The sequence below is a fragment of the Ipomoea triloba genome, chromosome 7, assembly GCF_003576645.1.
Source record: "Ipomoea triloba cultivar NCNSP0323 chromosome 7, ASM357664v1".
NCBI classification, from domain to species: Eukaryota; Viridiplantae; Streptophyta; class Magnoliopsida; order Solanales; family Convolvulaceae; genus Ipomoea; species Ipomoea triloba.
Genome location: NC_044922.1, coordinates 18,270,533 through 18,288,912, shown reverse-complemented (window position 1 = coordinate 18,288,912; position 18,380 = coordinate 18,270,533). Strand labels below are relative to the sequence as shown.

Genomic DNA, 18,380 nt, shown 5'->3' with positions numbered 1-18,380 from the left:
AAAAAAAAAAAAAAAAAAAAAAAAAGCATAATTGAAGTAATTTATTAACAAAAGCAAATATAGGAACATTCTTAACTGCCCACAGTGCATGCTGATGACAAATACCTCATGCTGAACAACTTAGAAAGCATTTCAACTTCCAACACAACCTTTGCTTACATTTATAAGTTGGCACCCAAATAAAACCCATGGAGATTCACCCTACTAAGTTCTGGAAAGGGTAAAACCATGGGTATCCATCCAATCACGACGCACAGACGCATAGTAATTGCCCGTGCAGACAATTTGTACGTTTGGAGATGCACAAGGGAAGCATTCCAACTTCCTTTGAATTTTTCTCACCTGGGAGGCATTCGTACCCTAAGACTTCACAATAACAACTCTCTCTAGCGTAGGGGATTTTGACAGCAGGATTTTCATAAAAAGCGTTTCAAATGCGGATTCACTGAATGATTCAATCTTGAATGATTCAATCTTGATTGTGTTAAGCATCTTCAGGTCTTGAATAACAAAGCCATCGTTCGGATCCTCCAAAAGCCTTGAAGCAGCTTCTTCTTCATCCTTCCAACACTATAACTCAAGAAGAAATGAAAAACAATACCAACTATGAAGAAATGAAAAAAAAATACCAACAATGAGGACATTTGAAAAAGCAAAACAAGAAGAATCATACATGATAGCCAAATATATACTCTGTCGCATTCGCACTAATATGCAGTTCACATAGGTTGGGGCATTTTTGAAGCAATTGCATAGCAACGAAGAGGTGCTTCCGAACACTACAATTTAGTTCATATAGCTTCATCACTTGCAAATTTATTGCAGTTGGAAACACAGATACATCCATACCCTTGAAAAATAGGAATAAAGAAACAGAATTATCCACCACAAGAACTTTAACAAGCCAGAAGGTAAAGAATTATATCTAGTAAAATGAGTTAGATTCTCACCCACAAAGAAGAGCCAGACAACCAAAGAGTCTTAATGGCTTTCAAATGCGGTGCCAACCATCTCGAATCAACTACTTCATACATAGAACCAATAACAGACAACATTTCAAGCTTTGGCTGGCCAATCTCAAACTTATTGATCCCTCGACAACCTCCGAAAGCCAGCTTCTCAAGTTTAGGAAAACTAATACTAGAGGGCAATTCCACTAACACTACACTTAAATCTAACATGGAAGAAAGCTAATGAAGTGACATTGGAAAATATACCACAAGCATTTAGGGTGTGTTTGGAAGCCCGGAAAATGATTTTCGGAAATCATTTTCCGGGCTTTGGGTGTTTGGGAACACCCAGAAAATGTGGTTAACGGAAATCAATTTCCGTTGACCACGGAAAATAGGGGACTTTTTCCGAAAAATGACTTCCGGATAAAAAATCCGGAAGTCATTTTCCGGAGAGGGAAAATGGCTTCACGCCAAGGGAGGACTTGGCGAACTGGCTTCACGGAACACTCCAAAATTCTGTCCTTTACCTCTACCGGCAACGCACTTATTAAATCCCTACTTGCATTTGCATCCGCTACCGTGGTTTTGATTAGCCGACGTCGACCCATTAAATCGATGCGTCACTCGAAATCAAAATCAAAATCTAAAATCCTTCTATTCTTCAACTGTAAATTTAGTATTTCGTAAATAAAATGAAATTAGAAAGCTAAGAGTTTGGGGAGAAAGGAGAGATTGGGGGAAAAGTGACAGAAACCCTCACCTCTGATGTTTGGGCCTTTGCGGGTTAGAAAAGCATAAGGGAAACGGAATGCTATTCCTCTTGAAGATTAGCCGTGGATCAGAGTAGCAGACGCCAGACGGAGAAGACTAAGGCCGGCTGCCGGTGGAGCTGAGTGGGGACTGGAGAATTGCGGTGGAGAGACAGAGAGACGGCTGAGTCGCAGGGCTGAAGGGCGAAGGATTATATTGAACTAAGGTCTATTCAATTTATAATTTTATATAATAATTAAAATGTTAATAAATAGAATGAAACAGGATTCTCTTTGCAGTTCACTGCTTTGGAGCTAAATTAAGGAAAAAGTGGACCAAATACTACTTTGGTGCTAAAACCTCTCTTCACAGTGCACGTTTTATCATTATAATTTGTAAAAAATCTACTGCAATAGGCCAGTATCTAGTTCTTTTGTATGAACATATACACCCTTCAAATATTTTTCAGCAAACCGAACGAGCTATAAGAAATTGATGAAGCTACGAACTGATAAATTTCAGTATGATAAAACCCCGAAGCAACAACGAAACAAATAGGGATTTTAGGCGTAATTTGATAATTTCACAGTTGATTTGGAGATTTCTGATTGAAGCTTCTTTTTTTTTTTTTTTTGAAAGAATGATTGAAGCTTAGTTTGCCTAATTTGCCTAGTACATAGTGGAAGAAAAGAGTAAAGAAAGAGAGGAAATGACTAGGTACGTGCAATATAGTTGCGAAAGTGTAAACCTCTAACCCAAAAAGGAAATGGAGTTTTACTGCTTATCTACTTATACCCAAAAGCTCAGGCTAATTAAAAACATCCAATAAATAACTAACATCCAAACTTAATACATTATGTGAAAAATAACTATACAACCATTGATCCCTCAAATCTAACAAACTCTAATGAGTCTAATCTAGGAATGTTTGATTCGCTCTCAAACTTGAATGCCTATGTATATGTTCACTTAATAACCAACACTTCCACTTCACTTGCTCAATTCTTCTCCAACACTTATCTTCTCTTCACTATTCAAACCCCTCTATTTTTTTTATTTTTTTTTTTTGAGAATCAAACCCCTCTATTTATAGTTGAAGAGGAGATGCAATAATCACACCACGACAATTCATCTTATTCCAAAGACATGTGATGATCACATAATTGTCATACTACATCTAAAACATCCCAATTGATTTCTTCCTCTACTCTACTAGCTTTAATTTCTACTTAATTGTACAAGTAGAGTTTGACAAAAATGATAAATAACAATTTGGAAAATATAAAGAAGAGGTCCCTCCATGTTCTTGCTAAATCAAGATCACATGGCTAAAGCATCCAAATCAAGGTACAAATAATTTTCACCTAGATTGTGGAATTTTATGGGAATAATTGGTAAAACATTTTGATAAAAAAATTTTCCAGATTTGAAGTTCAGCAAGTCTAGAACATACACAAAAAAAATTCATATAAATATTCAAAGCCTAGAAGTAATTTTCTGGAAATTTTTCCTAAAATTGCCCCAGACAGAATTTTGCTAGATAGCACATTGCCAAGGCCTTAACGGAATTTTCTGTGTTTACTGGAATATGTTTTCAACCCAAACTTTTTGTGGATATCAAGTTCTATAAGTGTAGGTTCTCCAAAAATAATATCAAGTGAAAAGGAGTTAGGAAGTATTTTTTTTTCTAAATTTATCTTTGTGAAATAAAGACTTGCATTTTTTTTTTCTAAATTTATCTTTGTGAAATAAAGACTTGCATACAATATTTCTAAATTTATCTTTGTGAAATAAAGACTTGCATACAATATAATTTTGTAATAAAATGTACTCCTTTGTCTTATTTTTTATGTTCTACTTACTATTCATTGTTCAAACCAACTCTTTATTGTTTCTTTATTTTTATTTTTAGTATTTTTTACTTATTTTTAAATTTGATTTTTTTTTGTGTTTAATAGTACTTTTAGTGTAGTTTCTAAATATATAAATTTTGTATACTAATACTAAACTTAATATTATGAAAAATTAGATTAAAAATATTTCAGTTAAATCTCGTTAACTGAACTAGACACATAAAATGAGACATAGTGAGTAATAAATATTTTTGGCCTAAATAATTTGATGAAATAAATTTAATAGTAGCATAATAAAATTTGAGGTATGACTGTAGGACTTTCAATAATTATGACGAAAATCTATTCTTGCTTGAAGAAAATTTTAATAAAATTTTTAGGTGTTAAATGAAGAGTTCTTCCCTTTTATGGGATATGGATATCACGTGAGGGGAACTTTAGTTAAAATATTCTTTTCTTTTTCAATTTTTAAAATAACACAAATTAAGAATGATACTTCAAGTAGTATTAAATATTTAAATTTGAAACCCAATAGGGTAGCTCAAGTGGCAAGTGATCTCTCTTTGTGTGGAAGAATTTCGAGAGAACCCGGATTCGATTCTCACAAGTGATGGGCCAGTTCCTGTGCCTCTTGGAACGAACTCGAACCGTAAGACAGAGGGATACGGATGGGTTGTGTACACCAAATAAGGCATTTAGCGGATCACAGGAATTAATGAACAACTTATTTCTCGGCAATTTTGTAACTGCCACGAATATTTTATTTATTTTTACTTTAAATATTAGTGACATTTATAAAACCGTCACAAAATTATGCTTTATTTTTAAAATTATTTATTATCTAATTGTAGTGATAAGGCATTTAGCGGATCACGGGAATTAATGAAAAACTTATTTCGCGACGGTTTATAATGCATTTAGCGGCGATTTTGTAACCGCCACGAATATTTTATTTATTTTTACTTTAAATATTAGCGACATTTATAAAACCGTCACAAAATTATGCTTTATTTTTAAAATTATTTATTATCTAATTGTAGTGATATTTTTGAATTGCCATTAAAAATTTTCGTTGTACTTTACTTTTTATTTTTATGAAAATTATGTTTTTTTCTTATAAATCTCTAAATTCAAATTTGCATTGCAACCACAAACAAACTCTTTATACACATCCCATCGAAAAGAAAATCAATTGTAACAAATATTTGCCAAATAATATTAAACAATATTATGTACAAGTACAACCGTCTACATATTAATTGAACTGCACAACTGAAAAATATTTTTACATAAAAAATATAAAGCAACATAGTAGTTTATTCAACATGGTTTAATGCAAAAGGAAATTTCCCATTTGCATCATTACTAGATGATGAATATCATTTTTCACTCTCATGAGAATTGATAGTCATAACTTTTTCTTGTGGTATTTTGAGTCTTCGAAGGCTCAGACAACTCAGCAGCTTAGAGAGCATGGCACTGGTGGTATGTATTGATTGAAATGCTACCATGTATGGCCAGAGCTAATTTCTTCATTTTTGCTTTCCTTTGAACAACTCATATAACATTCTGTTTCATAACCTTCAGCATGTATAATCATTAATCAACAAACAATATCATCAACTCAGTTTTTTCAAATGATTACAGAAAATAAGCTTTTTTAAGGCAAATGAAATGTCTCAACATATGAATCTGATCACTGAAATCATTAGCATCATCTTCTGAGATTTTATTGATTACTGGATCATTCTGCATTCATTTAACCCATTTTTCAAACCTGAGTGTGCTTATTGTGTCACTAATATGCCTACATTGAGGAGACCATGTTAGTTGTAGCATAGGAAGGAAAAAGGTTGCATTGGACACATGGCCGGTCCTATCATTCTATAGGCCCAAGCCGGACAAAATAAACACAAGGACCCTTAATGTATGAAGTTAAAAGATTGTATGGGTTAATTGAAGGGTCTCTCCCAATGTTGGACCTAGGCCGGCCCTGATTGGACAACACTTTGACATAACAAATCCCCCAAATGCTACACATAGAGAAGGACTAGAAAAAAACTTGTCATCCTAAGAGACAGTGCATATGACAGAGAGTTTGGCATTCCCTTCAAGTGATTCTCTCAATAAATGAGTTAGGCATGAATTTTTGTAGGGCACATTTTCAAGGATCTTGGAAGTTGGAACCGCCATTTTCAGCAAGGATCGATATTAACCACATGTCTGCACACAGTTAAAAGGGCAATTGTAAGTCCATGCATCACTTGCTTATCTACATTTATTTTTAACCGCTGCAAATAATGTGCTAGTTTTGCATTGAAAATTTCGGATACATTCAAGTCAGATAATATAAGCAAGCAATAAATTATGATTATCTCATAAATCATGCAAATATTGGGCTAAGAGAAGGAGAGAGAGAGGCGGGAATAATGAGAGAGAGGGATGAAGGAGAGACATGTTAAGAGACAAATTTTTAATGATTTAGCAAGGAGAATGGAGAATTTTATAAGGGGAAGTTAGCCACTTATTTTTAATGACTGTTTGTCGCTAAACATTTACTTAGCAGCGGTTATTCCTTCAAGCGGCATACTGAAGGTTCGATTTTTCGGGTTTGAGTTTGTGTTGAAGTTATTGTGTACAGAAATGTACAGTACAGTTTGGAGGACCTAGAAGATTACTCCATTAACTTTGGAAAAAAGTGTAACAACAAATTAAAGAATTGAAGATAGCTCTGCTTCAAGACTTTTGGAGGACTTAGAAGATTACTCCATTAAAACAGTATTAAAATGGGTGAGTTTTTGCACTACTATCACACTAGGTTCAGAGTTTTGTGCCGTTACAGCAACATTATATAAATAGGGGAATTGAAGCAATATGATGTATTCTAAACTTTTCATGTACATGTCTTTGCATTTTCTTCTATTGCATTCCACACAATTCATCTTGGTAGAATGATGACATTATATCATTATTGAAAAAAAAATCCTTATATTTTTATAAAACACAACAAAATATCTTCATTCTTTTTGGCATATTTGTAGATATATAGCTAGCACCAAAAGATTAATTCAAAACCAAAAAAGGGTTGTGTGCTAGTAGGTTCAACTAGTAAGGATACTCGAGCTAACCATTACTTCATTAATTACACATTATTTAACTTAATTAGAGAGCATGAATCAAGGAGATGCATAAATTCAATTCGATAAACATATGATAAGACACTTATATGTAAATGATTTGTGCTTTCTTTGATGCACGAGGAAAATGTAAAAGCTTTTGCATGATTTCAAACTCCTGGTGGGAATGGGAGTCAAGCTTCACCCGACGCATAATGACAATCTTTTCAAGTGCCGGAAAGTAAGCAAGCAGAATCTTGATAAATTGCAATTCAGACCTTGACCCATTGAATAATCTAAGCTTGAAAGTGTGAAACATTTTAAGCACTTTAGCCACACTTTGAAGTCCATCCCAAAGTATAGAGTAAGAGATTCTTGCATCAAACTTCAAAAAAAAAAAGTCAATTAATTCATCTTTTACACTAGTATAACCTCGTATTAAGTAATGCGAAACAATAATAGAAACAACTAGAATTTCATTAAATAATTTATCAATGAAAATGAAGATTACCCATAAACTCATTATGTCGAGCTTGCGTAATTTTGGGCATATTCGTAATGAATGAATAAATGAAGAAAACTCATAATCATCGTGAAATTCGACATATGATAACTCCAGGCATTCCATATTTAGTTCACGTCGCCATCTAGTAAGTTCACCGACAAAATGCTTGGAAATAATAAGAGTTTTATAAAGGGATTAGTTCCTAAAATATATTTCAAATAAGTAATAATCCAAAAAAAAAAAAGAAGAAGAAGTTATTATACCTTCAAATTAAAATCCAAACAAAGAGTATGAATAAATGACAAATCCAAGTTAACTGGGAGAACGCGTTGATAAACCTCAATATCATCTTCAATTTCATAATTCTTGAGTGTTAAACTGCCAAGTCTTGGAGCCTTAATGTTGAAATATGACGCATTTTCACAATAGCTAAATGAGAGAGTCTCAAGCATAGGAACATCAATAACACAATCCAGATTAATAGTACCAAAGACAACTTCGTCAAAACTAAGTGAAGTGACATTCGGAAATATGCAAGGAGCATTTATTGTTGGTGCAACTAATACTTTCCTGAGATCCAACTTCTTGAGAGTTAAGCAAGAAAATATGTAATTTGGGAGCTTGAAGTATTTCTTTTTTGCAATAGTTGTTGGAAAAGTAATGTTCATTTCTTCAACACCTTTTCGAGTGATAAAAAGGAACCATTGATCAAAGTCAAACTTTCGAGAATTAGGCCCATTACCGATTGATAAGTCATCCTCAAACTTGAAATTGAAGATAAATTTCCGAATAGGTCCATGGTGTTGCATGAGGACTTTGTTGATTATATACATACAGGTTGATGTGCTGTTATAACTGCCAGGATATTTCCTCCCAACATAATAACAGAATTGAAAATCAAAGTTAAGTTGTGTGAGATTGGACCAACAATCTCTCCAAATGGTAGACAAAACTGCAGTTCTAGCAGCTTCTTTAATTGGCAATAATCCCATAATATTGTCAAGTATTTCTGTCCGAAGTCGACTGACTCTATCTTTCCTCCTCCCCGACATCATTTACATCACTTCAACATATGCAAATTAAAGAACAAACAAAATTAAAATTAAAACAAAATCCTAAAATGAGTGTACTTGGCGATAACAATTAAATTGCAACACAAAAGGATTAGTACACCCGCCCGGCCAATTGCAGAGAAGAAAACACAAATAAATCATATATATGTCGAAATCACCTTATTCAATTTCAATCGCACTATGAACATATATTGAACATTAAACCCTAAAGATTCAAACATACACACAAGGGAACGCAGCAGATTGGGATTGAGAAGAGCCTGTGATCGGAACGGTGAAACAGAGAAAGGCGGCTAGCGGCAATTCGTTTGAGTTGGGAGAGGTTTGCTACACTTTTGTGCTCAAACCTAAAAAAATATATGTTAACATATTATTGGTGAATAAAAGGAAAAATTGTAATTTATTTTCATAAAGTATAGGTGAATTATAAATGTCACCTCAATCTTAAATGATATAAATGTTGTTTCTGAATTGTTAAACTATGACCATATATATTCACTATATGTTGTAATTTATGCCTCTCAAGAGTGGCAACATATGACCACATTTGACAATTCATAAGGGGTAACATTTATATCACTTAGAATTGAGGGTGACATTTATAATTAGTCTATACTTAAAGGGTATGCATAAATTACAATTTTCTTTGAATAAATTCAAATATTTACACTTGTGACAATTATATCCAAATTCAATTTGTCATAGACAATTGGTTTGGTAGATGAGAAGCCCACTTAAGACTTTCTTTATTTACTGGGTGAGGGTTCAATTCTTGCATTCTTGTCACAAGTAATATTTTATAAGATATAACCAACATGGTTGGTGTGATGGTTTAACATCTTGCTCCTTATGCATGAGGTTGGGGGTTTAATTTCCACCCATGTGATAGAGCAAAACATTTGGCCCTAAAGTTTTTTAGGCTTTAGATTGACGCACTTAAATTTTCAACACCTTAAGCCACACACCAAATTGTCACCGCACTTTTTTTTTTTTAATCCTAGAAGGCCTACCGCACGCAAACACAATTATATATATATATGGTGATATTCCTATGAGAACCACTCTCCCAGAGTCCAATAGAACCAATATAGTGAATTAAAAAACATATCCATAAATGAGATCAATTGGGTGGTTCAAAATTTGCGTGTGCATTCAAGCGATATACGAGCCATGTGCGGTATGCAATTGGAGGAATCAACTTTTGCATGTGCATATTAACTTATTAAGCATGTGTATTAAGTATTAATTTAGAAGTTAGAGAATTGAATTTTAAATTATATAAATGCTTTGATATTTATATATATAATTATTCATTAAATAATAAGTGGGTTGGCAGATTACTCATTTAGTCCTCCAGCCTGCTATGTGGCTAGCTGGGTACATATTATGTAACTTGACAGGAAACGAGTTCGCCCAACATATAGCCTGTGTCCTATCTGGCCGGTGACAGGACAGCCTGGCCATATAGATCGGGCTGACCCATTTGGCACCCCTAGTGCTTGCCCATAGAGGGTAGAAAAGATACTTCTTCCCCCCCGCCCCCCATCTCTTTTCTTCCCAAATATTCTTTGATTTCGATTAACCCCAACAAAGTAGCAGATTCTTGCCAACAAAGTAGCAGATTCTTGCCAACACCTTTAACCTATCATACATAGCTTGGGTAGAGGCTATTGGTTTCCTAGCCTCATTCTTGCAATCTAGCTTGTTTCCAATTGAATGGCTAACTTAAGGTACATTAGTTCAACAATAGTAAGAGGAAATGCATTTAATTCTTAGGAAGCGTGTTTTTTTTTTTTTAATTTTCTTAATTTGAGCCGTTGATTTTAGATTAACGACTCATATCTCACCCCATCTTTCACTTGTGTGACTATTCACACGTGAACCATACCCTATATATATATATATATATATATATATATATATATATATATATATATATATAATTATATTATATTACGAAGTATATTATATTATAAAGAAAATTATAATTTATGCCCATCCATAATATGTCAATTATCAATGTCACCCCTAAATTATTAGTGGTGTAAGTATTGCCCTCAATTTTTTAAAACAGTACATATATTGCCACTCCTGTGGTGTAAATATTGCCCCCTCTGAGTTACGGGAGGGGTAATATATGTACCGTTTTTAAAAATTGAGATGCAACATTTACACCACTAATAATTCAGGGGTAACATTAATAATTAGCATATTATGGAGGAGTAAAAATTACAATTTTCCCTATATTATATTCTTAAAAAAAGATTCCATTTTTTCAGTTATTCAAAGTCGAAACTGGAGCCCGACCGGGAGTGCAAACTCAACGACGCAGCTTTCTGATTGTCCCGCCCACACTGCCCAGCCATAGCGAAGGTTTGGGTTCTCAAGAGTAGTTGTTCGCACCGCACATCAGGCTAAAAATTGAGGTATTAAATTTGAGTATACGCAAATTAGTAAAATTAGGGATCTAGGGTTCTATGTAAATTGTGGTAATCTGCAATCACAAATTCACAAGTTGTTTAATGCTTGTATAGTTGTATTGTCGAATTTGTTGGCGACCGGACAACGGATTCAACCTTTGAGCTCCCTGAGCAACGGCAGCGGATAAAAATAGATGCTACATCTCCAAGTAAACGTCATATTATCAAATAATATACTTTTAATATGTTAAAAACGTATATTTTATTCATAGTCCACACAGCTATGTGGACCATGGTCCAAACAATAGAACCCGCATTGTTTGCTGCGTTCCCTCTGTGTGTATCAGTGTATGTATACATTCTTCCGCCTTTCCTTTCAATCCCAGACACTAACTTCATACTGTAATAGAATCTTTAGGGATTAATGTTCAATAGATGTTTATAGTGCGATTGAAATTGAATAAAGTGATTTCGATATATGATTTATCTGTGTTTTCTACTTTGCAATTGGGTGCACTAATCCTTTTGTATTCCAATTTAATTACTATCACCAAGTACACATTTTAGGATTTTGTTTTAATTTTAATTTGTTTCTTCTTTAAATTGCATATGTTGAAGTTATGTAAATGATGTCGGGGACAGATAGAATCAGTCAACTTCTTACAGAAATACTTAGACAATATTTTGGGATTTTTGTCGATCGTAGAAGCTGCTAGAGCTGCCGTTTTGTCTACCATTTGGAGAGATTGTTGGTTCAATCTCACACAACTTAACTTCGATGATCAGTTCTTTGCTTACGTTAGGAAAAAATATTCTGACAGTTATAATAGGACATCAACCTGTATGAATGCAATCAACAAAGTTCTCATGCAGCACCATGGACCTATTTGGAAATTTGTCTTGGATTTTAAGGGTGACGTATCAATCATCAGTGATGGGCCTTATTCTCGAAAGTTTGACTTTGATCAATGGTTCCTTTTTATCACTCAAAAAGGTGTTGAAGAAATGAGCATTGCTTTTCCAACTCCAGAAACTTATGATGTACATTTGGTTAGGCATTTTTGGACATTACAAAAATATGAAGGAGGAGATACGCGATGAGTTGCGGAACAATTGAATAATGGGTATTTTATATTTAGAGTTTCATATGGGTGAGTTGTACCATTTATAGGATGGGTTGTCGGGTTTTTGTTAGTTGGGTTAGATCAGTTTTAGGTCATAGTTTATATTGGGCTGGATTTTAATATTGTAATAGTACATATTATTGCAATTGGCTGGATTTAAATATTGGGTCTGGCTATTTCTTTATTAAAATTTATAACTTGAGCCTTAACATATAAATATTTTGTAAAAGTTTGTTATTTTAAATAGAATAAAGATTATTATTTTAAAAAATTAAAAAAAAAAAAATTTAGGGTTACCAGTTAGAAACCTACCAATTGTAAAAATTGCATGAAATTGGTTAGTGGTCTAATTGTAGATTTGTTAAGTTCAATGGCCTAGTTGCATTATCTTGTACAGTTGCCTATTTGACCCTTATTCCCTTAATATATGATTTATTTTTGTTTTCTACTCTGCGATTGGGTGCACTAATCCTTTTGTATTCCAATTTAATTATTATCACCAAGTACACATTTTAGAATTTTGTTTTAATTTTAATTTGTTTCTTCTTTAAATTGCATATGTTGAAGTTATGTAAATAATGTTGGCGAGAGATAGAAGCAGTCAACTTCCTACAGAAATACTTGACAATATTTTGAGATTTTTGTGGATCGTAGAAGCTGTTAGAACTGTTGTTTTGTGTATGAGGGGGAGGATTATTCATTATTGGGATTTCCTCTTCTTTCTTTTTGCTGGTTTAATTATGTGGGGGAGGATTATTCATATTATATGTCTTTACAAATAAATAAATAAATAATCTGAGTGAAAATATTGCGAAATTAGAGGAATATTTTGTATCTGAAGCCTGTTAACAGATTTCAAGATTATATTATGCAATCCCATGAGGGATTACAGCATGGGGTTTGGGGTGTTTGACTTTTAATTTACAGAAGTTCTTTTGGTAATTATGAATATCTGATAACATGTGAATCTCTGCATAATTTTGTAAGAAATGAATGAATATTATGATCATCTTGGAATTAGAGAGCTGCAGCCTGACTTGTCTTTGCAATTAGTCAACCACTAAATTCCCAAAATTATGGCTTTTTCTTGTGATAAAAAGTGGAATTCTAGATTTCTAGTATAAATATTGTCAAAAGTATTGAATGTGAGATAAACATAAATGCTACATTTCCAAGTAAGCGTCATATTATTAGGAAAAAAATTTGACGAAAATGATCAAGAGAAATGTAATATTTAATTATAAACATTTATGTTAACTTACATAGTATAGGGTCTCTTTTTGTTCACTTGCCCCGGATCTATAAAACAATAGGACCCGTCTTGTTTGCTGGTGTATGCATACATTCTTCCGCCTTTCCTTTCAATCCCAGACACTAACTTCATACTGTGATATACTGAATTCTTTGAATATTTAGGGATTAATGTTCAATAGATGTTCATATATCATATATATATATATATATATATAGTGCTATTGAAATTGAATAAAGTGATTTCAATATTGCCGCCTCTCTCCGTTTCACTGTTCCGATCACAAGTTCTTCTCAAACCGAATCTGCTGTATTCCCATGTGTATGTATACATTCTTCCGCCTTTCCTTTCAATCCCAGTCCCTAAACACTAACTTCATACTGTGATAGAATCTTTAGGGATTATTGTTCAATAGATGTTCATAGTGCGATTGAAATTGAATAAAGTGATTTCGATATATGATTTATTTGTGTTTTATACTCTGGAATTTGGTGCACTAATCCTTTTGTATTCCAATTTAATTACTATCTCCAAGTACACATTTTAGGATTTTGTTTTAATTTTAATTTGTTTCTTCTTTAAATTGCATATTTTGAAGTTATGTAAATGATGTCGGGGAGAGATAGAATCAGTCAACTTCCTACAGAAATACTTGACAATATTTTGGGATTTTTGCCGATCGTAGAAGCTGCTAGAACTGCCGTTTTGTCTACCATTTGGAGAGATTGTTGGTCCAATCTCACACAACTTAACTTTGATGATCAGTTCTTTGCTTACATTTGGAAAAAATATTCTGACAGTTATAATAGCACATCAACTTGTATGTATGTAATCAACAAAGTTCTCATGCGGCACCATGGACCTATTCGGAAATTTGTCTTGTATTTTATGGGTGACGTATCAATCATCAGTGATGGGCCTAATTCTCGGAAGTTTGACTTCGATCAATGGTTTCTTTTTATCACTCAAAAAGGTGTTGAAGAAATGAGCATTGCTTTTCGAACAGCTTATGAAATAAATAAATACTTCAGGCTCCCAAATTGCATATTTTCTTGCTTAACTCTCAAGAGGTTGGATCTTTGCAAAGTATTAGTTGAACCAACAATAAATGCCCCTTACATATTTCCGAATGTCACTTCACTTAGTTTTGATGGTGTTGTCTTTGGTACTATTAATCTAGATTGTGTTATAGATGTTCCTATGCTTCAGACTCTCTCATTCCGCCTATGTAGAAATGCGTCATATTTTAACATTAAGGCTCCAAGGCTTGGCAGTTTAACACTCAAGAATTATGTAATTTATGAAGATATTGAGGTTTATAGTTGTTTTACCCCAGTTAACATGGACTTGTCATTTATCCATACTCTTTGTTTGGATTTTATTTTCAAGGTATGTTATCCGCAACACATCATCCTTATTTTTTGCAGACTATTATTTATTTGAAATATATTTTATGAACTAATCCATTTTTATATCTTTTTTGTTTCCAAGCATTTTGTCACCGAATTTACTAGATGGGGACCTGTACTAAATGTGGAATGCCTGGAGTTAGCATATGTCGTGTTTCATGATGATGACGACTTCTCTTCATTTATTCATTCATTAGGAATATGCCCAAAATTACGCAAGCTCGATATAATGACTGTATGGGTAATATCTTCATTTTCATTGATAAATTATTTAATGAAATTCTAGTTGTTCTATTATTGTTTTGCATTACTTAATACAAGGTTATGGTGTAAAAGATAAATTGATTGATGTTTTTTTTTTTTAAGATTGATGCAGAAATCTCTGAACATACACTTTTGGAGGGATTTAAAAGTGCGGCCAAAATGCTTAAAATGCTTCACACTTTGAAGCTTGGATCATTCATTGGGTCGAGGTCTGAACTGCGATTCATCATGATGCTACTTGCTTGCTTTCCCGCACTTGAGAAGGTTGTCATTATTCGCTCGGAGATGTTTGACCCCAATAATGAGTTTAAAATTATGCAAAAGCTTTTAAATTTTCCTCGTGCATCAAGGAAAGCAAAAATCATTTACATATAAGCATCTTATTATATTTTTGCTGAATTGAATTTTTGCATCTCCTTGATTCACTCTTTAAGTTCAATACTATGTAATGTACTAATGGTTAGCTCAAGTATCCTTACTAGTTGAATCTTCTAGTACACAACCCATTTTGGTTTTGAATTAATCTTATGGCACTAGCCAGTTATCTACAAATACACCAAAGGGAACAAAGCTATTTTGTTGTGCTTTATAAAAATACAAGAATTTTATTTTCAATAATGATATAATGGCATCATTTCTCCAAGATGAATTGTGTAGAATGCAATAGAAGAAAATGCAAAGAATTGTGTTGAGCATTTTCACATCTCTATTAATTATGTAACTATTTGGATTTCACAAAAGTCTTTCAACAACTTCAATGTCATGAGGAGGACATATTAATGATGTTTGGAACTTTGAGTCCCTCCACAGTCATCCAAAATAAGCTTCTCAAGATATTGTGAAGAGTCTCAGAGCTTATTTTGGATGATTGTAAAGGGACTTGGAGCTCCAAAACATCATTAATATGTCATTATTATGACATTGAAGTTGGTGAAAGACAGATGGTTATATCATTAATCAAGATCTAAAAATGCTTAACATAATAGATTGATTCATTTAGTGGATCTACAAGCGAAACATTTTTTTTATGAGAATGCTGCTCTTGAAATGTCCTACCCTTGAGAGACTTGTTATTATTTAAAAATATGAGAATATGAAACCTTGCATGGTGGGTAGAATTCATTGGCAATTGTTGTGCTTCCCTTATGCATCTACGAAAGCTCATACACTCTTCGTGGGCCGGAACTCTAAGTACGTGTAGAGTGTGGGTGGATACCCAAACTATTAGGATATATAAAGTATGTCAACATTTATATGTGATTGCTTTTCCTATGTGCAAGTCTTTCACTACTTTGATTTATGTGAAACTTGCCGTTACTATTTGAAAGTGTGTAAGTGTTGAAGCACGCCTAGAATCTATGTTATTTATGTACTTCCATTGTGAAGTTGGGTGAAGGAAAGAAGGGTTTTTTTGGTAGGTAGATGAGGAAGAGGGTATTCCAAACACATCATTACACGCTACTAAACTTATAGTAAAAATTGAGGAGATGCATAAAATTCAAATAATTATATGTAACAGTTTTGTTAACTTTTGTGGAGGCACGTGAAAAATGTAAAATTTCCTGTATAATTTTAAGCTCGTAATTGGAGTTAACAACCAAGTAACACCTTGATGAATTACGCATAATTTTGGGCAAACTCGCAGCAAATGGAATTACTTATATTCTCTGCTCTACATATGTTGAGAATCTCAATGGAGAGATTGCAATTAAGGTTTTACATACCCAGTGGATCATGCAACATTGGAGATAGAGATGAAGAAAGCACCATAGATATGCTGCATATCAATCTAAGCTGCCATTTGAGACTGGTTGGCATGGAGCAAGGAATATAATGCATTGGACTACTAGCGGATTCAAAATACTTCACCCTACATAAAGGTGAAATCCACCATAACCTTCAATCTGTCACCACCTAAGTACCAATTTAGCTACCCGTGCAGGCATATTCACAATACGTACTTTACAACATAATACAAAGTGAGCAACATAGGAAACAACCTACCATCCTTACAAGATTTCAACTTCCACCACAAATATTGCCTTGCATTTCGGGTGCATCCAAACTGAAACCATGGAGCTTCATCATACTAAATTCCTACAAGGTCAAAGCCATATGTAATCAAATAGTCCGGACATAGAGTTGTCGCGCGTGTTCCATGTAAACATCTGGGATTTCGAAGATGCAGGAAGAAAACACAACTCCCTTAGACTTTTGATAGCTATGTATGTATCAATTTCAACACATTCCATAACACAACTCTCTCTAATGCAGAAAATTCCAAGAGCAGCATTTTCACAAAAAAAAAATAATAAATAAATAAAAAATCGGGTGTAGATCCACTAAACCCTTGAATCATGATGGCCTACTGTGTTAAAAATCTTCAGATCTTGATTAATAATGCAACCATTTGAAAATCCTCCAAAAGTCTTGTAGCCGTTGTTATATCCCATAAACATAGCTATCACACAACAAGAAATGAATAACGCATACAACCATGAGGAAATTAATAAGAAAAAGAAACTATCATGATTGACAAATATATAGTCCATAGGTTTCGTGTCTTACACCATCTAATGCCGAAATCTTCAGCTAGTATAAGTTGGGGGAATGCTGAAGCAACTATAAAACAAAGGCAAGCTTTTCCCCACATGAAACACTTAACTCATACAGCTCAATCACTCGCAAATTTATTGCAGTTGGGAATTCCATCTAGGCATCCCTTTACAACAATATAATGATAGATAGCTCCTCAAGATTAGGATTCCTGTACACAATACCCTTAACATATATTATCACTAAATTCCACATTCTTGAAAGCTAATGAAGTGACGCTGGAAAATATACGAGGGATACACAAATCAAAAATGAAATCGCCCAGAAACGACTACTCGGCATTAAACTGATTTTCTTTGCAATTCAGCCCACAAGGTTTTGGAAACAAAAGAAATTTTGAAGGAAAAAAAAAATTAGGGGAAAGTATCAGAAACCCTTGCATGTTGTACTATCGAGAAGAATATGGCAAATTATTGTGTGGACCACATTTCAAAACGACGTCATTTTAAAGTTTAAAAAAAAGTCGTGCTTCAGGCAATTATGTGTTAAGAATAATGAATCTTCAATATAGTACTTATATACATTCAAGGGAGACATTCTTCATGTTTACTGCTTAGCAAAATAAGATGTCATCCTTATCTTACAAATGTTTACAACAATTCAGGACAACTATTGATTACATTTTTACTTTAAACCATGTAATAGAGCTGCACAATGCTCAATTCCTAAATAGTCTGCTGGGAAGCCAACCACTCTATACCTAAAGTTGTAGTCCAAGTAGACAACTTGTACTTTCGTAGATGCATCGGGGAAGCCAACAACTATCTTGGAATTTTGACTGCCATGGAGAAGTCGAGATCATATGATTCTTGAATAACAACTTTCTCCAAGTGATTTAAAGAGCAACATTTTCACAAAATACATTTCAAGTGTGTATGCCCAAAAACAGTTGTTCAATCTTCAATGTGTTAAGCATTTTTAGATCATGATTAATAAGTTACTCCGAAAGTCTTATCTTATCAGATAAACATATCTACAACTCAACAAGAAATGAAAATTAAGTACAACCATGAAGAAATTAAGAAAAAAAGAAAATCACGATTGC

General features: G+C 33.5%; 1 protein-coding gene across 2 annotated transcripts in view; it reads right to left on the bottom strand.

Annotated features, from left to right (window-relative positions):
• Positions 1 to 22: 22 nt before the first annotated feature.
• The window catches only part of LOC116025491 (F-box/FBD/LRR-repeat protein At1g13570-like), a 48,847-nt gene continuing 30,489 nt past the window's right edge, over positions 23 to 18,380 (bottom strand). For both annotated transcript variants that reach the window (XM_031266725.1, XM_031266727.1), the window contains 2 exons: positions 674 to 850; positions 23 to 570 (listed from right to left, as the gene is read on the bottom strand). In XM_031266725.1, coding sequence (XP_031122585.1) covers positions 361 to 570; positions 674 to 850 — 387 coding nt within the window. In that variant the 3' untranslated portion in view covers positions 23 to 360. The remainder of the gene's footprint in view (positions 571 to 673; positions 851 to 18,380) is intronic.